The 21,087-nt window shown below is 42.6% G+C and overlaps 1 protein-coding gene across 5 annotated transcripts in view; it reads right to left on the bottom strand.

Annotated features, from left to right (window-relative positions):
* The window catches only part of LOC141050968 (uncharacterized), a 162,417-nt gene that overhangs the window by 73,416 nt on the left and 67,914 nt on the right, over positions 1-21,087 (bottom strand). The window contains exons 1-8 of one of the 5 annotated variants that reach the window (XM_073547728.1): positions 20,101-20,686; positions 19,796-20,010; positions 19,560-19,719; positions 10,646-10,793; positions 10,337-10,516; positions 10,131-10,254; positions 9,947-10,047; positions 8,220-8,307 (exon numbers count right to left, since the gene is read on the bottom strand). In XM_073547728.1, the coding sequence (XP_073403829.1) occupies positions 8,220-8,307; positions 9,947-10,047; positions 10,131-10,254; positions 10,337-10,516; positions 10,646-10,793; positions 19,560-19,719; positions 19,796-19,823 (829 nt within the window). In that variant the 5' untranslated portion in view covers positions 19,824-20,010; positions 20,101-20,686. Of the gene's footprint in view, positions 1-8,219; positions 8,308-9,946; positions 10,048-10,130; positions 10,255-10,336; positions 10,517-10,645; positions 10,794-19,559; positions 20,011-20,100; positions 20,715-21,087 lie in introns of those variants that run through there. The other 4 variants (XM_073547727.1, XM_073547731.1, XM_073547729.1 and 1 more) reach the window with 4 other exon arrangements.

Here is a 21,087-nt window from a genome sequence, read left to right as displayed (position 1 = left end):
GACAAAGAGGGATTTTTGGTACTTACCATAAAATCTCTTTCTTGGATCCTTCATTGGGGAAACAGGTTACCATGGGTGTATGCTGCTGTCGCTAGGAGGCTGACACTATGCAAATTAGAAAAAGTCAGCTCCTCCCCGGCAGCATACACCTACCGACAGGCACAAATTACCTCAGTTGGTGCAAAGGCAGTAGTAGTAGAAACTATAAGAACTCAACCTATGTACCAACCAAACAACAGCATATTGGCCAACACGGTACAACATTAAGGGAGGGTGCTGTGTCCCCCAATGAAGGCTCCAAGAGACATTTTACTGTAAGTACCAAAAATCTCTCTGTCTTTCTCACTTCATTGGCGGACACAGGTTACCATGGGACATCCAAAAGCAGTCCCAAGGGTGGGAAAGAAATGCTGAAAGGTACTTTGGTCGGCTGGTGGGTGACCGCCGCCTGCAGTATCTTCCTACCCAAGCCTGCATTAGCAGAGGCGTGAGTATCTACCTTGTAAAATCTCATGAAGGTATGGAGGGACGACCAGGTAGCAGCCTGGCAAACTTGCAAGGCCGAAGCCTGGTGACGAACAGCTAAGGAAGCTCCCACAGCCCGGGTAGAGTGAGCCCGCACCCCTGGAGGAGGCTGTTTGTCCTGGACGCGGTATGCCAGAACCGCTGAACAAATCCAACGAACCATGGTGGAAACCCTTTCCGACGACCTTCAGAGACGACAAACAGGGAATCAGACTGATGGAAGGAAGCAGTCCTAGCAAGGTAGACTCGAATTGCCCTGACCAAGTCCAACTTGTGGAGGGATCTCTCCAAGGGAGGAGTTGGAGAGGGACACAGAGAGGGAAGGACGATGTCCTCATTGATGTGAAAGGCAGAGAACACCTTTGGCAGAAAGGCAGGACCGGTCTGAGGACTACCTTATCCTGGTGCAAAACTAGTAAGTGAAGCAGGGCAGGGAGACTAAAAGGTCTACACATTGCCTCATCTATTGGAGTATTGGTGAAACAAGAGAAGGCATGGATCCAGAGTGGCGGGAGACAGCCGCTATACTATATAGACGTCATCAGCTTTAGATATTAGAACCGGCAGCGTCTGTAATGGAAAAAGTATTTTAGGGAAAGAGATCATTTTAATCAGATAGGCCTTGCCCTCAAACAACAGTTTAAGAGATTTCCAGGGTTGTAATTCCTGTAAAACAGCAGAAATGTGGAGTTGAACATTCAGTTTATAAATGTCATGGGGGTTTGAAGGCAGGTAGACCTCAAGATAACGCAGGGAGTCTCTCCTCCACTGAAAGGCGAAAGGGAACGACCACCATTTCTGAGCAGCTTTAAAGATAGCTAAAGCATGAGTTTTGTCGTAATTTATGCAAAATCCCCAAAACTGCTCCAATCTCTTTAAAGGCATCCATTATAGAAGGAATGGATTCCTTAGGGTTGGCTATCATGAGTAAAATATCATCAGCAAATGCCAATGTTTTAAGCGTATGGTGACCGATCCCAATACCCCAAAAGAAAGGATCATCTCCAGGTATCTCAGCAAAGGGTCCAGGGTTATATTAAATAAAGGTAACAGGGAACATCCCTGCTTTGTACCCCTGAAGATGGAAAAAGAGGTTGACTAAATACCATTAAGCCAAATTGAAGATTGACTTGACTTTTTTCAACTTTGTAAGGACAAATAATATATACATTTAAGGGTTTGAATGAGGTTAGACCAAGACACTCGATCAAAGGCTTTATCAGCATCAAGGCTGACCAGTATATGCTGCTTGGCTTTAGCCTAATACCTATGTGTAATGGCAGCCAATGCCGTCCTAATATTATAAGTGGTGGTAGACTGACCATGGACCAAACCCGATTGAGATGGGGTGAGAATATCAAGTATAGACTGAAGTCTATTAGCCATGATTTTGGTAAGCAATCTAAAATCAACGTTTAGAAGGGAGATCGGATGGTAAGAGGCAGAGAGGAGCGGGACCCTGCCTGGCTTTAGTAACAAAGATAAACAAGCTTCTTTATATCAGTCAGGCACAGAACCCAAATCAAAAATTTGATTAAAAAGAGTGGCGAGGTGGGGAGTTGGTAAAGGTTATAACATTTTATAAAATTCAACCAAAAATCCATCTGGGCCAGGTGCTTTAAGCAACTTTGAAGACTTGATGACTGATCCCACCTCCCCAGGAGAAATCGGTTGATTTAAAATTTACCTTTAGGAAGTGGAAAGTTTTGGCGGCTCAACCTTATGTAAAAATTTGTATCCATCCTCCCGGGAATCTAGGGATGGGCCATAAAGGTCTGTGTAAAAATCTCTAAAAACCGCAGATTTGAGTCAGGTGATGAGTAACAGAACCATCGGGTAATGCAATATTAGAGACTCTAGTAGCCGCTTTGAATGGCTTCGTTAGGGATGCCAAAAGACGGCCTGGTTTATTACCCCACCAAAAATATCGATGGCGTTGATGAGCTAACTGTGTGCCTTTTCATGCAGTAGGGTGTTTAAGTTTTGTTTAGCTGTAAGGTAAGCTTCTTTGAAGGAGGATTATGTAATTTAAAATCTCTATATGGAGTGCACTGAGTGACCGCTGCAAAGCCAATGAGTTTCTTGAAAAAAAGACTATGCGGGCGTAAGCGAGTAATATGGTCTAATATCTTTCTAATATATCTTTCTGCTCTTTACCGGTGAATTTAGACCAGCCACATTCCAGGATAAAAATTTGACAAAGTCTATATTAATATGAGAAGCTATATCATCGAAGGTAGACATGTTAGCCTATCCCACACGGAGGCCAAAAAGTAGAAATAATGAAAAGAGGACAAATGGGCAAAGGTCCGTCTCAGCGAGCAAACCTTTATACCCAAATTAGCCAAAAAGACTGAGTACAGAGTGTGCCCAAGGAAGGGGAACCCTCCTCCAAACCCCCACACGAATTGAAAAACAATACAGTGGGGCAAAAAAGTATTTAGTCAGTCAGCAATAGTGCAAGTTCCACCACTTAAAAAGATGAGAGGCGTCTGTAATTTACATCATAGGTAGACCTCAACTATGGGAGACAAACTGAGAAAAAAAAAAATCCAGAAAATCACATTGTCTGTTTTTTTTTCATTTTATTTGCATATTATGGTGGAAAATAAGTATTTGGTCAGAAACAAGCAATCAAGATTTCTGGCTCTCACAGACCTGTAACTTCTTCTTTAAGAGTCTCCTCTTTCCTCCACTCATTACCTGTAGTAATGGCACCTGTTTAAACTTATCAGTATAAAAAGACACCTGTGCACACCCTCAAACAGTCTGACTCCAAACTCCACTATGGTGAAGACCAAAGAGCTGTCAAAGGACACCAGAAACAAAAATTGTAGCCCTGCACCAGGCTGGGAAGACTGAATCTGCAAAAGCCAACCAGCTTGGAGTGAAGAAATCAACTGTGGGAGCAATAATTAGAAAATGGAAGACATACAAGACCACTGATAATCTCCCTCGATCTGGTGCTCCACGCAAAATCCCACCCCGTGGGGTCAGAATGATCACAAGAACGGTGAGCAAAAATCCCAGAACCACGCGGGGGGACCTAGTGAATGAACTGCAGAGAGCTGGGACCAATGTAACAAGGCCTACCATAAGTAACACACTACGCCACCATGGACTCAGATCCTGCAGTGCCAGACGTGTCCCACTGCTTAAGCCTGTACATGTCCGGGCCCGTCTGAAGTTTGCTAGAGAGCATTTGGATGATCCAGAGGAGTTTTGGGAGAATGTCCTATGGTCTGATGAAACCAAACTGGAACTGTTTGGTAGAAACACAACTTGTCGTGTTTGGAGGAAAAAGAATACTGAGTTGCATCCATCAAACACCATACCTACTGTAAAGCATGGTGGTGGAAACATCATGCTTTGGGGCTGTTTCTCTGCAAAGGGGCCAGGACGACTGATCCGGGTACATGAAAGAATGAATGGGGCCATGTATCGTGAGATTTTGAGTGCAAACCTCCTTCCATCAGCAAGGGCATTGATGATGAAACGTGGCTGGGTCTTTCAACATGACAATGATCCAAAGCACACCGCCAGGGCAACGAAGGAGTGGCTTCGTAAGAAGCATTTCAAGATCCTGGAATGGCCTAGCCAGTCTCCAGATCTCAACCCTATAGAAAACCTTTGGAGGGAGTTGAAAGTCCGTGTTGCCAAGCGAAAAGCCAAAAACATCACTGCTCTAGAGGAGATCTGCATGGAGGAATGGGCCAACATACCAACAACAGTGTGTGGCAACCTTGTGAAGACTTACAGAAAACGTTTGACCTCTGTCATTGCCAACAAAGGATATATCACAAAGTATTGAGATGAAATTTTGTTTCTGACCAAATACTTATTTTCCACCATAATATGCAAATAAAATGAAAAAAAAACAGAAAATGTGATTTTCTGGATTTTTTTTTCTCAGTTTGTCTCCCATAGTTGAGGTCTACCTATGATGTAAATTACAGACGCCTCTCATCTTTTTAAGTGGTGGAACTTGCACTATTGCTGACTAAATACTTTTTTGCCCCACTGTATATAAACCAAAATACTGAACATCAGGGTAAATTATCCCGACTAGTAGCATCCCTTAGAAAGAAAATTTACAAGATAAGAACAAAAATTGTGCAGACTTAGAAAAAAGCCTAGGTAATAATTGTGCAGTAAGACCACATCACCACCCAGATCCCAATACTCAAAGATAATAGAACATATGACCACAAACCAAAGTCAAGTAACTGGAGAGGATGCCTGAGGGGGGGGGGGGGGGGGACGCTCTATTTCCTCCAGGGCTTTATCAGGATCATCAAAAAACACCATCTTTCTGTGAAGCATCACCCGGAGGCATGCAGGGTATAGAAGGGCAAAAGGTGTGCCCCTGTCATGTAGCAGTCTACAAACTGTTGAGAAAGCATGTAGCTTGGCCACTGCCAAAGCGGAGAAGTCCTGAAACATGAGAAGGGAATGACCCCCATACTTCAACGCGGAGGCAATTCGAAACACCCGGAGCAGTTGCATTTTGTCCTGGTAGTTAAGCAACTTAAAAATAACATGGTGTGGGATGGCTCTCGGATTGGAACGCTCAGGTCCAGTCCTGTGGGCTCGTTCCACTACCATGGAGCCAGGCAGTTCAGGCAAACTGAGTGCCCGTGGGAGCCAAGAGGAAGTAAAGTGATTAAGATTTTTCACTGACTCAGGGACACCAATTATCCGGTGATTGTTTTGACGATGCCGATTCTCCAAGTCATCGTGTTTTTCCTGGAGCTGCTCTATTGCATGATCTCTGTCCTTTACTTGAGCAGTGTAGGATTGTACAGTATCCTCCAAATAGGAAATCCACTGCTCTGCCGCTGAGATTTTACAGGTGTGTTCAAACAACTGGGATGTGATTGTTTCCAGTGAGGATTGGAAGAACTGAAGTCTGGCATCAATCGCCGGCATGAGTTTCATCGCAACAGAAGCGACAATAGCTTGCAGGGATTCATCAGACATGGCAGTATTAGAGTTCGGTGTTTTAGGATAGGAAGAGATTTGGCAACCTGCATTCTGGTTTTAACAGATTTAGAGATACCGGGGATCACAAATTTATCCATGGGTGTTGAAGAGGTGTATGTAGTCACAAGGTTTGCACGTAAAAAGAGAGGGGGATACTACAGCCGAGATTTAGCTGAAGCAGCTTACATAGGTTTAGACATCAGGGAAAGCCAGGTAGAATTAGATCCACATTTTTTAGCAAATATGAACAATAGATTAGAGCCAAGCAACAAACATGCACAAATACATCCCAGGTAGGGCCGGGGTCAACCGCGATACGGAAGGCAAGCCCCGATGGGAGGGGGCTTTATCCATTACGTGTAGGCAGGCACCATTATAGAAAAAGCAATAATCACTTGTAGTACAAAGAGTGGTCATAAGATGGCAATAGAGTTCTGTTCTTTTCTCTCTCCTCTTCAATAGTGGTGAGGAAATTTATTTTTATTAATATATATAGCGCTATTAATTCCACAGCGCTTTACATACATTATCGACACTGTCCCTGATGGGGCTCACAATCTAGAATCCCTATCAGTATGTCTTTGAAATGTGGGAGAAAACCGGAGTACCCGGAGGAAACCCACGCAAACACAGGGAGAACATACAAACTCCTTGCAGATGTTGTCCTTGGTGGGATTTGAACCCAAGACTCCAGCGCTGCAAGGCTGCCGTGCTAACCACTGAGCCACCCATGCAATTGTATATATTTGTTGAGGGGATTTCAGGCCCTTACATAAAAATGAGAGATCAGAGAAATAAGAACTTCCGGAGATATTGTCCAAGTACACTGATAGCCTTCCCTCCATGTATTTTTCACTTTAGCGTTTATGTAATGTCTTTTATTTTAATCCCATTTCCCTCCTCACCTTTAATTTTGCACAATCTGCCCTCTCTGCTTCTCTAACACCTCACTGGATATTGGCAGTGTTTATGCGGCGTCCTTGTGTGTCCTGCCGATTCCAGATCTCACCACCCCGGCACTGTCCCATATGGCGCCGGCCAGAAGAGGGAAACCCTGGACACCGCAGCCTCAGTCCAGGTATGTCAGAGCCTCATCCCAGGGAGCAGAAGGGAGGAGGAGCTGAGGGGGAATACCAAGCTCCACAACGGCGAGCGAGTCCAGTGCGTCGCCCAATGGAGCGCGTTCCTCCGCCCATAAAGTGTTGTCAGACTGGAATTCCTTGGTTACATGGGCGCACATAAAAGATCACTGCTTCTCCATGTATTTCCAGTCTGACAACACTTTACTCACAGGACACAGAATATATCACACAGATACAGAAGGCCGGCCAAAAGAAAAGCGGCAGGCCAGACATACATTACAAAAGCCGCAGGTGGCCGGAGCCTGCCTATGTTTACTGTGGGAATTACAAAGGTGGGGAGAGGGCGGACAAAAGGAGAATATCGTGTCCCCTCTGCCCAGGGGCGCAGCCTGTGAACTGATGCATTAGGGACATGCATCTCACATGGAACCTATTATACATACATATAACTGCACAACATATTCTGGGTCCTGAGTGGTTCTGTAACACCTACCAATTTCTTTCCAAACACCTCACTTCTATGTAGGCTCAATCCCGCAGACTGACACCAACAGATGACACAAACTTGGTGTAATTTTGGGGCTACTGTGGCACAGAAATCCTATACCACAACCCAATTTCCGCATAACCAGGTAACATTTGTTTTGAAGCAATCCTGAAATTTCAACATGCTGATAATGTGCCCTGCCCACCCCAAGAGGACCCAAATTATGATGGCTTGCATAAACTTGGGCCCTTCACAAAACATTTCAGTGCCAAGTTTGCCCAAATATACACCCCCCCCCCCCCGAGAAGTGCTTATTCATGGGTACGTTTTAAAGGAAGCCTTCGTTTCTGCCAGTCCTTCCAAATAAGAGGGCAAGGGATTGACTGATAATGTAAAGGCTGTGTGAAAATACATCAGGGTACACCTACAAGTTTAGGGGAAAAAAGAAAATGACACCAAAATTGACCCCTGTCTCCTAGAAAGCAACCCCTTTCCTGGGGGGTAACAGAAAAATACAGCAGAACTGAGAATGCCCAATGCTGGACCACAACTTTTACTTCCAACTGGATAACTTGCATACACTTACTCAAGTACCTTGCTTGCAGAACTACCGCGGCATTCAGAAATAAGAGAATACTGTCTAGGACGCTGTTTGAGCAAACAATCAGATGAAGGAGTGAAGTCAGGGAATTATATGCTGACAATGTATAAAAATAAACTGAAAGTACACATTATACAGATGGAATTGTACAATGCGCACATTTCACCGTATGAAGACCAGAGAGGAACATTTATAGCGTTTCCAAAGGTGGTCATCAAGGCCTTAATATTTTGATACTTCTGAAAGCAAAGCCACATGAATTGCAAGGGTGCAGTACGCTCTAATCAAAATACCCTCCACTGCCAACAAGGCAAGGACCCAAAATAAAAGCAAAGTATGATATAAAAGACGTATAAGGAAGGAAATCATTCATCAATTCGAAATCTGCGCCACACAACCTGGATTGGAATTAAAAACATTGTTAAATTGATCACACATACCTGGAATTTTTTTTTTATGTAGTTAAACCCCTTTTTCTTTTTTTTTTTTTTAGAATTTACCCTAATGTGACTCTTCTCTGCATTTAGTGGTCACTACTCACCTGGATAGTCATACGTAGGATTCTCCTCTTTACACCGCTCATCACCAATCACAAATGTCTCTATAATAATATTGTTCATATCGCTACCCTGAAATAAACATTGTATGAGTCACAGACAGATGGAGACATTGCATTCAATTATTTTGAATAGAAAAAAAATCATTAATTAACATGACAACGAAAACTGTCTCTAATAAATTGGTGTCAAGTATAGCGTGGCACTACCGCAAGGTGCACAAGTAGGTTACCCAGACCCAAGTGAATAATAAAGTAACTTGGCACTCAGCTGAATGATCCGTTACAAAAGAAGTTTTTATTTTATATGCAGTCCTAGAAGACGTTTCGGCCCACAATCGGCCTTCGTCAGTCTGCTATAGTAAATGCAAAATAGATACAGAAGTCATAACAGGTCCTCATAATTAATACAATAATGTCAAATATACATTTTCAATGTTCATTTAGGCAAATAATCCAAATCTCAAAGAAATACACCGAAAACTCTCATAGAAAAAAATCCCATAGTATATAGTGACAATGTGTTAGGAGAACCAGGTGGAAGAAAAGTGAAAAGAAAAAAAATTAATTGATCTAATAATGGAATAACCTGCCCGACTGCTAACCCGGTATAATGACCAGATATAGAACCAAGAATCTATGTGAATCGAGTGAAGAGGTTCAAGAATATTCAGACGTATTGTAGTGATGATTCTAAAAAGACCGGTATTATATATATATTACCTGCTTTATGGTATAATGCAGATTTGTGTTGTACTTCCAGCTGTGTTGTGCTAATGAACTGTGAGACCTAAACGCAGGCGAAGACTGGTGTAAGGCAGTGCATTCATCTATACCTGGTAAATCAATATAGAAGCACTGAATAGAAGGTCAGCTCCTTCAAGTACTGAGGTTGTCTGTCTGTAACCAATGTAGACAAAAAGGAATCAGATCGTAATTATGGAGAAATGGCATGCTATATTCCATAGGAGTCTACCTGTTAGTGCTGTCTCTGTATAGCATAGTAGAAAAAGGAGGCCATATGAGGCTGTAAAAGAAAGAAGCACATACTAGGTAGTAAGGAACCACAATGGTATAGGGCAGACAGGAAGTGGTTAAACAGGAGTACAGATATAAAGACGCTTACCCTGTGGATGTGAGGTATGAATGTAGCGGGCTAGACGCAGTTTCCACCACTCGTCTGGTAGCCCCGTTTATCACAGCCACCAGGTATAAATAAAGGGGAGGCGGGACAAAGCCCACAGATTCTTGGTTCTATATCTGGTCATTATACCGTGTTAGCAGTCGGGTAGGTTATTCCATTATTAGATCAATTTTTTTTTTTTCTTTTCACTTTTCTTCCACCTGGTTCTCCTGACACATTGTCACTATATACTATGGGATTTTTTTCTATGAGAGTTTTCGATATATTTCTTTGAGATTTCGATTATTTGCCTAAATGAACATTGAAAATGTATATTTGACATTATTGTATTAATTATGAGGACCTGTTATGATCTCTGTATCTGTATTTACTTTGCAACTACTATAGCAGACTGACGAAGGCCGATTGTGGGCCGAAACGTCTTCTAGGACTGCATATAAAACCTTCTTTTGTAACGGATCATTCAGTTGAGTGTCTAATAAATTGGTCACTCAATATAATACTATAAGATGAATCATGACCTTCACACATCATAGGAGAGAATTCATGACACCTTCTCTCCATCTACCTGATGATCCTGAGGAACACTGAGGTTTTCTTCTTCTTCACATTCCTGTGGAAGAAGAGGACGGGGACATCTCTCTGGTGTTGTCCTCTCACTGGATAGAGCTGGAAGAAACACATACAGGGACTGAATTCATTCTTTACACACAGATAATTATAGGCCGTGTGTATTTAGTCCTGTCTATTACCTGGTGATGTGAGGGGCCGGGGAATCTCCATCATGATGTCCTTGTACAGATCTTTGTGTCCTTCTAAATACTCCCACTCCTCCATGGAGAAATAGACTGTGACATCCTGACACCTTATAGGAACCTGACACATACAATGGTACCGTCATCCCCCGATCCCTCCATAGCGTTACTGTATAATGTCCCAGCATTCCCAGCAGTGTCACCTCTCCAGTCAGCAGCTCAATCATCTTGTAGGTGAGTTCTAGGATCTTCTGGTCATTGATGTCCTCATGTATCAGGGGGTGAGGTGGAGGCCCTGTGATTGGACTCAGGGGTCTTCCCCATCCCTCAGACACAGGGGCCTGACAGCGCTCACTAGAAGTCTTCTTCACTACTGTGTAATCCTGGTTATGGAGAGACACATTAATAAACCTCACTACAGACATTTCCAGAGTCCTCACCTCTCCAGTTCTGTTCATCTGTTATTCCCATAGATAAGAATGATGTAATGTGAAGTCATCAGAATCTCTCACCTCTCCAGTAAGCCGGAAGAGGATCTCTAGGGTGAGGTGTAATATCCTCTCCACCATCTTGACCTTGTCATTATCCATCCTTAACTGGTCAATCAAGAAAGTTCTCTTATAAAGTAAACCTATACTGAGGATCCGATATTGGAGGGACCTGAATGGGAAGAAGACGATGATGTAACACCATAAAGAATCCGATGTAGTACAATTACTGGTGATAATAAGGGGACATGTATTGCATATGTCATGAATGTGCCACAGTATGCTGCGACCTGTTTTATATCAGAGATTAGAAGATAAAAGCAATTAACTGAGCACAGGTTATCGTTAAATCTACAAGGCCATTCATGAGTTATCAGGTTTCTTGTGGCATGGAAAGGGTTTAGAGGTTCTCATTGTCTATTGGCTGTGCAGCTTATTGGAACCACACCCTTCGAATATATAAACCAGTGTCTGGCTTCCCTCCATGGAAGCAATACAATCTTCATTCTGTTCCTGGCTTCAATGAATTACTCTTATAGACTTGAGATTGTTGCATGTGGTTTCTTGCCGATACCTCTACCTTTTGGCGTTCCTTCGAGTTGCTTTTCTGCTTCTTTATTGTGCACCCATTTTTCCTCTGTATTTTATCCTGCATGTCTATCATTTCATTGTGCCTTGTTTTCCCCCTCTGTGTTCAGCCAGTGTTACCCTTTTACTCCTGCAACTTTCCCCCTGGGGCGAGAGTGGGAGCTGGGCAGGGTTTCGTAGGAGTCCAGAGAGGTATGAGACCTGGGCATCTCTACCGTTAGGGTTAACCCTGGGGTTAGGGACAGACTAGGGCCTCCCTAGACTAAAGGACAGGATATTTTCCCTCCTCCCCTGTTTTCCTACAGTCATATCAACCACATCACATACATACTGGCATCTCCACACCTACCAATAATACACCAATGTAAACAGACTGAAAATAGCTACATGATTATCAAAACTGGAATTGAGGGGGATTTAACACACATTCAGTCAAAAGATTTTTCTTTTTTGACAGCTGGACATCTCTTAATCCATTGGTTTTACAACTAGGTAAACGTAAAATTAGAGAAGTCTGCTGTTTTATTGAAAATGGGTAGGATTTGGGTACTGACATCCACCTATAATGTTAACCCCTTAAGCCCCAAGGGTGGTTTGCACGTTCATGACCGGGCCAATTTTTACAATTCTGACCACTGTCCCTTTATGAGGTTATAACTCTGAAACGCTTCCATGGATCTCGGTGATTCTGACATTGTTTTCTTGTGACATATTGTACTTCATGTTAGTGGTAAAATTTCATTCAAATAACTTGCGTTTATTTGTGAAAAAAACGGAAATTTGGCGAAAAATTTGAAAATTTCGCAATTTTCCAAATTTGAATTTTTATGCCCTTAAAATCACAGAGATACGGCACACAAAAAACTTAATAAATAACATTTCCCACATGTTTACTTTATATCAGCACAATTTTGGAACCAAAATTTTTTTTTGTTAGGAAGTTATGAGGGTTAAAAATTGACCAGCGATTTCTCATTTTTGCAACGCCATTTTATTTTTACAGACCACATCACATTTGAAGCCACTTTGAGGGGTCTATAGGATAGAAAATACCCAAAAGTGACACTATTCTGCACCCCTTAAGGTGCTCAAAACCACATTCAAGAAGTTTATTAACCCTTTAGGTGCGTCACAGGAATTTTTTGAATATTTAAAAAAAAAAAAAAATGAACATTTAACTTTTTTTCACAAAAAAAATACTTCAGGTTCAGTTTTTTTTTATTTTACCAAGGGTAACAGGAGAAAATGGATTGCAAAAGTTATTGTGCAGTTTGTCCTGAGTACGCTGATACCTGATATGTGGGGGGGAACCACTGTTTCGGCGCATGGCAGAGCTCAGAAGGGAAGGAGCGCCGCTTGACTTTTTCAATGCAAAATTGGCTGGAATTCAGATCGGACGCCATGTCGCGTTTGGAGAGCCCCTGATGTACCTAAACAGTGGAAACCCCCACAAGTGACCCCATTTTGGAAACTAGACCCCCCCAAGGAACTTATCTAGATGTGTGGTGAGAACTTTGAACCCACAAGGGCTTCACAGAAGTTTATAACGTACAGCGGTACAATTAAAAAAATATTTTTTTCCACAAAAATGATCTTTTCACCCCCAATTTTTATTTTTCCAAGGGTAGCAGGACCCTAAAAGTTATTGTGCAATTTGTCCTGAGTACACTGATACCCCATATGTGGGTGTAAATGACTATTTGGGTGCATGGCAGAGCTCGGAAGGGAAGCAGCGCTATTTGACGTTTTTGGCTGGAATTGAGATCGGACACCATGTCGCGATTGGAAAACCCCTGATGTACCTAAACAGTGGAAACCCCCCACAAATGACACCATTTTGGAAACTAGACCCCCCAATGAACTTATCTAGATGTGTGGTGAGCACTTTGAACCCCCAAGTGCTTCACAGAAGTTTATAACGCCCGGGCGTGAAAATAAAAAAAATCGTATTTTTTCCACAAACATGATCTTTTAGTCACCAATTTTTTTATTTTTCCAAAGGTACAAGGAGAAATTGGACCCCAAAAGTTGTTGTCCAATTTGTCCTGAGTACGCTGATACCCCATATGTGGGAGAAAACTACTGTATGGGCACACGTCGGGGCTCGGAAGGGAAGTAGTGACGTTTTGGAATGCAGACTTTATTGGAATGGTCTGCGGGTGTCATGTGCGTTTGGAGAGCCCCTAATGTACCTAAACTATTGAAACTCCCCACAAGTGACCCCATTTTGGAAACTAGACCCCCCACGGAATTTATCTAGATGTGTGGTGAGCACTTTGAACCCCCAAATGCTTCACAGAAGTTTATAACGTCTGGGCGTGAAAATAAAAAAAATCATTTTTTTCACAAAAATGATATTTTTGCCCCCAATTTTTTATTTTCCTAAGGGTAACAGGAGAAATTGGACCCCAAAAGTTGTTTTGCAATTTGTCCTGAGTATGCTGATACCCTATATGTGGGGGTAAAACACTGTTTGGGCGCATGGTAGAGCTTGGAAGGGAAGGGGCACCATTTGACTTTTTCAACGCAGAATTGGCTGGAATTGAGATCAGACGCCATGTTGCATTTGGAGAGCACCTGATGTGCCCAAACAGTGGAAACCCCCCCATTATAACTCCAACCCTAACCCCAACACACCCCTAACCCTAATCTCAGCCCTAATCCTAACCCTAATGGGAAAATGGAAATAAATACATTTTTTTTATTTTACTATTTTTCCCTAACTAAGGGGGTGATAACGGGGGGTTTGATTTACTATTTATGGCGGTTTTTATGTTTGCCAGCTGTCACACGCTAAAAGACGCTTTTTATTGTAAAAATAGTTTTTGCTTCACCACATATTGAGAGCTATAATATTTCCGTATTTTGACCCACCGAGTCATGTGAGGTCTTATTTTTTGCGGGACGAGTTGACGTTTTTATTGGTACCATTTTCGGGCACGTGACTTTTTTGATCGCTTTTTATTCCGATTTTTGGGACGCAGAATGAACAAAAACCAGCGTTTCATGAATTTCTTTTGGGGGGGTGCGTTTACATTGTTCCGCGTGCGGCAAAATTGATAAAGCGGTTTTATTCTTCGGGTCAGTATGGTTACAGCGATACCTCATTTAGGTCGTTTTTTATGTTTTGTCGGTTTTATGCAATGAAAACTATTTTATATAAAAAAATTATTATTTTTGCATCGCTTTATTCTGCGAGCTATAAAACTTTATTTTTTTGCGGATGACGCTGTATGGTGGCTCGTTTTTTGCAGGACAAGCTGACGTTTTCAGCGGTACCATGGATATTTATATGCCTCTTTTTGATTGCGTGTTATTGCACTTTTTGTTCGGCGGTATAATAAATCATTATTTTTTGCTTCGTTTTTTATTTTTATTTTTTTAAGGGGTTCGTTAAAGGGGTTAACTAATGGGACAGTTTTATAGGGCAGGTCGTTACGGATGCGGCGATACCAAATATGTGTACTTTTGTTTTGTTTTTTTATTTTCAAAAAAAATGAATTTATTGGGGAATATTTTTTTTTTTACTAATTTATTTAGCGATTTTTTTTAAATTACTTTTTACACTTTTTTTTTTTTACTTTATTACTATGTCCCAGATGGGACATCACTGTCCTGTGACAGATCGCTGATCTGTCACATCACAGATCACTGTGACAGATCAGCGATCTGTCACAGGCAGTTCTGCAGACTTCCTCATGCCTGCGCTTTGCAGGCATGAGGAAGCCAGCTCCCTACAGACCCCCGAAGGTCCCCGTCGCCATCTTGGATCCGGGGGCCTGTAGGGAAAGAGCCCCCCGCAGCAGCGCTGCACATTGCGCTGCCGTGGGGAACTCAGGGAAGCACGGAGGGAGCCCCCTCCCTGCCGATGTTTCCCTTTAACCCCCGGTACACCGCGATCGTGTTTGATCGCGGTGTACAAGGGTTCAACGTGTCGGGGGCGGTCCATGACCACCCCTGACACATTGTGCCGGGTGTCAGCTGTGATAATCAGCTGACACCCGGCCGCGATAAGCGGCGCTCACCACGTGGGTGACGCTGATCGCTATGACGTACTATCCCGTCCCTGGGAATTAAGTCCCAGGGCACATGGACGGGATAGTATGTCTGATGGCAGAAAGGGGTTAAAATTGGAAGCCAAAAGGTGATTGAAAGATCCTTAAAATGGGATAGGTTTCACACATTCTAAATCATAATATGTACACACATAAGGACACCAATATTGTACAACCCCTTTAAAGAGTAACTAAACTTTATTTTTTAACTGCTGATCAGCTTTTGAAAAAGTTATGAATCCTTGTACTGTACTCCATTACCTAATTTTGCTGCCTTCTGTCCCAAATACCATGTTTAAAGTGCTGTTTTAACTGCTCCTTTAGTAGCTGCTTTCATCTGCTATTTATAAAAGCCCTCCCTGTCTGAACATGGGGAAAAGAAAATCTCAGAGGTTTGTAAATAGTGTTCAAGTACAGATTATTGGTAAAGCAGCTTGTAAAGGAGCATGAGCAAGGCAGTTAAAACAGCACTTTCAACATAGTGCTTGGGATAGAAGGAAGAAATATAAGTTAGTAGAATATTTTACAAAAATGTATTATAAGATTTACTTCTTCTTTATGGAACCCCAGGGATGTGAAAACCTGATATAAGATGGTGTTATTTTATATAAGGTTGTATATGTCTGGTGTATTGTGCACTGTATTCCCCAACATGGTGCATGTCTACTGAGGATCACATCACAGCTACTAAACATTGATAGAAAAATGGAGGGAAGCCAACTGTTATCATGTCACAGCCATGATGGCTTTTCATTAAACAGAAAAACGTTGCAGACATCGAATACAATTTTTATTTGTCAAAACGATGGATTGAAGCCATAATTTCCATTTATGGTACTTACTAACTAAACTGTCATACTAGCAAAAAGATAGATTATTTAACAGCTTGAACATTAAACCTGGATCTTAAATTTACCTTATACAGTTGAAAAATAGAAAAGTCAATAAAGTTCAACCAAGGAAAAGGATGGGATAAAGGGAATGGGGCTTAGGCACATGCATACTGTATCATCCAGTCTTTACTAAAGTTTTACCCTCCTGATGAGAGTTGATTGACTGGATCAACATTCAGAACAAGTCTTTAGTGGAGACAAATGATAAGCGCCAGTGCTCGTTTCTCGAGTTTGTCTAGGGTGAGCAGGTAAGCACCGAGTATCGCGAGTGCTCAAGTGACGTGTTCCCGTCCGTGCACTCACATGTTTTACGGCTGTTATATAGCCACAAAACATATGGGGATTGCCCGTGTATGTCAGGCATTCCCCGCATGTTTTGACAGCTGCAAAACATGAGGGTGCGGGGACTCGATGTCTCGATCATCTGCGATACTCGGTGCATACCCGAGCACTCTAGGTTACAAGCACTTGCTCTCATCACTAATGGAGATGATCGATGGTTCCAGCTTCTGTGGTAAACTGTTCCACAAATTACTAGTACTCATGGTTAAGAAACCTTGTCTTCTCTGAAGATTTATCTTTTTTTCATAAGATAGATAGAGCCTTCTTGTGTTTTGTATTTTTTTAGGGGGTTAATACATGAAACATTTCTTCACCATATTTTCTTTCTGGGTCATTTATATACTTGTACAAGTTAATTATGTCCCTACTTATTTGTCCATTCTGATGACTAAATACATTAATTTTAACCTTTCCTTATAACAAAGATCCTCCATGCCACTTTATCAGATTTGTGGCTTTTCTTTCTAATTCTGGTGGCCCAATTGATCATTGGCAGTTTTTTTTAAATCACTTTTCCTTTTTTTGCCTTACAGTATTTGATTACGTTTTTTGCACCAAATCTATCAAAAAGGTGCATTTGATTCTGCTCCTTTTTTTCACTAAACATATTTATGACGTTTTAGCGCAAATCACTTAAAATATTGCAAGTCTGTTTTAGGGCTCTTTCAGACGTCAGTACGTGTTGAGTGGGTGTGTGCACATGTGAGCGCATTTCCATGGAAAACTTGTCCGTGGGCGAAATACGCTGACATGGGCTACAAAATGTACCGCACATGTGCACACTGATGACACTTCTGTGTGTCATCAGTGTGACACATAGCGGCACCTGGGAAGTGGCGGTACAGTCAGCGCTGTTCCCCGGTGCTGAAGAAGATAGCTCTCATCATTCTCCCCTGCTCTGCTGGCGATCAGTGTGAGCTGGGGAGAATGCTGAGAGCTATATTCATCTGATAACAGGTGGCAGCTGGTGGGACTACTACACCTGCTGCCGCTAATAACAGCGAGATCAGGAGGCGGCTGAAGGTCCTTAGAAAGAATAAGTGATGTGACACTTCTTTGTATTGACCACATACATATGAATTAAATCGCCTCTGTGGCATCTTTTCTCCAGGGCTGTGGAGTCGGTAAGCCAAACCTGCGACTCCGACTCCTCAATTTCCCTTACACCGACTCTGACTCCAACTCCGACTCCGACTCCACGACTCCGACTCCCACACATATTGCTTATATTTAAATGAAAAATTTATTGTAGTACAATGTGAACCTCAGACATTTAATCATTTTTATGATCCAATAATCAAGATATTTAGATAGAACAGAATATATATTGGTGTACTACCCGGTTTTCATTCTTTTTGGTACAGATACGATATGGATAGACAGATATGGATAAATGGATAGATAGAGCAGATTTCTAATCTGCTTTTGCTATTGAAAACATTATCTATGAGCTCAAAAGCCTTTCAGGTGATGCGGTTTTTTAAAAAGATGATCAGCTTTTGCAGCTGAAAAACGTATCCTCAAAAAACACAGGAAAAACGCTGTGTGTGATTGTAGCCTTAGATCAGGAATAGAACAGCCATTTATAGGACATTTCATAACTTTCCCAAACTCCTATGAAAAAATATTCAGCACATCCTGCATTGAATTACTGTACCCAATTTATTATATATTTTAGGAGTCGGAGTCGGTTCATTTTATACCGACTCCAACTCCGACTCCAACTCCACCAAAATGAGCACCGACTCCGACTCCGACTCCACAGCCCTGCTTTTCTCTATGCTAAACATCCATCCTTTTCTACATTAATGGATCTGGGAGAAACTAGTGTAAAAACATCAAAAGTTGTAAAAGTTTTAACGATTTTTCAAAGAGATTTACATCAGAATTCTAGCATAATCGCTTCGAAGAATCGAGGCCTATATCCTCAGATTCCCCTCTGTCCAGGTTTCTACTAACATCTTCATAAAGAAATTATGAGCTCCGTTTGGCAATTTCTGTCCTTAGCACAGTTTTCTATCACTTCTAATCTTCTGCTCTATCACGCACCCCACAGATCATCCCTTACAGCCCCGCCAACATTTTTCCTACAATGGAGGTTAGGCCCCTTTCACACATCAGCTTTTTGCCGTCAGTCACAATCCGTTGGCTCGACGGATCCGTCGCAGATTGTGAAAAACTGATGCGACGGATTCGTTTTTTCTATGGATCCGACTAGCGGATATGTCGCATCAGTTTTTTCATCCGTTTTTTAAAAATGCCCAATGGGAGGCTCAAAAATGTTACTGGCTACTGAAAACCTATATATATAGTGTTTCTACACCCCATCTTTGGGACAGTGGCGGGAAGGCGGGAAGGGGGGAAGGGGGGGTAGTTGTGGGAGGAACTACCGGAGAGGGTGGAGGGGCTTGGGAGCTAACCTGCGCTAGAGCAAACAAACAGGCAGGCCTGCATTACATGTATCTGCTGGTCAGGAGATAGCTTGTCTATGCACTCGACTACTGCCTGGAAAAAGGAATGATTGGGCGATTTACTTGCATCTAAATGCATCCTATCCAGACGCGTGCTCAATTCAAGCATACTGTTGTGCATGAGGTTTAATCCAGCACTCATTTGCTCAGACAACAGTTCCATCGAGTTCTGGAAGGATGCATTTAGATTCAAGAACTCGGGCGCATAGTTATTTTCCTGACCCCTCTGGCGCTGCCTTCCAGAACCCAAAGGTGATCTATAGGTGGCAGCAGTGTCAGAGGAGGGTGGTAAAGGAAAAGCTACCTCGTCACCAGCAGCTTCTTGTAACGAAGTTTGCCAAGATGCTCCAGCGCTGGTGGATGGGAGCGAGGGACTAGATGTGAGGGAAGGTGCGGACTCCAGTGGGATCACTCCAGAAGGGTTCAACTCTGCAGGCTCCCAAGTGCTGAAGACGGTGCTGTGGTACAAAGAAAAAAAAATGTAATATATTGATATTGCATTTCCCTGGCTGAAACAAAAAAAAAAAAAAAAAAAAAAGGTTACACATGTAAACATTTTTACTTAGTAAATGGGGTGGGGAATATTTACCTTCTGCTCACCATAGTCAACCAGAGGAATGACAGGGCTCTAGCATACTTATACTTGGAGTTCCTGCATCCTCCCGATCCACTCGGGGCCTGCATCTCTTTGTTGAACTCCCTCTTGAAGCAATCCCTGAGTGACCGCCACCGCTTGATAACTCTGTCCCCTGTAAAGTGAAAGCACAAATTGGTTAGTATACAACACATTACATCCTGCAACATAACTTACTGAACTGTGAATACTTATGCGCTTGATTCTGGGCCCGATCATCAAGGTCCTCCCAATCTTCAACAACTTCGTGTCACACTTCTTCCCAGAGCAGACGGGTCACAATAACATCAGTGTGGCGGTGGCCCCCCATGTTCCACAGTGGCTCCCGCTCTTGGATTATATCGATAAGGAGGTCGATGTCTAGACCTGCCTCCTCACCGTCAAAGTCGGGAGCACGCTGTGAAGCCTGTTAAAAAAAGATTATGTGCTTGGATGTAGGCTTATGTTTTGTGTGTACTGTGATGATCTGTTTCTGCAATGCATGTCAGAAACTTACACTCTGCAAGCCTGCTCCGGGTCTTTCTCCACCCCGCCCGTCTCTTTCTGGAAGCACCTCTGATGCTGCAGCTTCCTGTTAAACAAGAATTAATGCATATAGGGTTATGTGTACAAAAAAATTTTAACATCACAAAACAGAAAAAATATACTTAGCTCAGTTTGCTGATAATGTGAGGGAGGGCTCCCAGAAGAAAACATGTTTTACTGAGACTTACTGGCCTGGCTGTCTCGCTGGTCTGTGGGGCAAAGTATCTGCAAGTATAAAGACACTTGATAGCTACTATACAAAGGATATATTAAGCTTTCTGGCCTTTAATACGTTCATGATAGGATTCACTGGCTGGCCTGGCTGTGTGGCTATAAGGCCTGTCTGGGTCGCTGGACACTGCAACTCCTGCTGGCTGGACTCCCACTGGCTTGCTTGGACATGGATGAGTGAAGCCCTAGCTGGCAGGTTTATATACCTTTCCTAATTGGGGGCTGGCTAATTGGATCCTAAATAAATCGGAGCATGCTCAGTTAAAATAAATGGATTCCGTCATTTGATGGATTACGACGGATCCGGCGCACATAGGCTTCCATTCGAGCAAACGACAGACAGCAACAGATCCGTCGCTGTCCGATTTTTCGACATACACAAAAAGCGTTACTTTGTCCGTCCTCTCCAGCCGCCGGACAAACAATTTTCAATGGATCCGGCGAACGATGGGTGAAACGGGAGGCCATCCATCGCTAATACAAGTCGATGAAAAAAAACAAATCTGGTGGCATCAGTCGCATGATTCATTTTTTTCAAAATTGGACAGATTGCGACTGATAGCAAAAAACTGATGTGTGAAAGGGGCCTTACCGGCCTATAATTACCATAGGAACAACTGGAGCCTTTTGGAAAATTTGCAAAAGAACCGACAACCCAAGTTCAGGTTATTTAGAGGGGTTTCTCCATTACAGATACAAGCACGAGCATCGTCAGTGTGTTCACTGT

Source organism: Dendrobates tinctorius, unplaced genomic scaffold, assembly GCF_039654945.1.
Source record: "Dendrobates tinctorius isolate UK_male_01 unplaced genomic scaffold, ASM3965494v1 ptg000155l, whole genome shotgun sequence".
In the NCBI taxonomy this organism is placed as follows: domain Eukaryota; kingdom Metazoa; phylum Chordata; class Amphibia; order Anura; family Dendrobatidae; genus Dendrobates; species Dendrobates tinctorius.
This window is presented reverse-complemented; position numbering and strand designations above follow the sequence as displayed.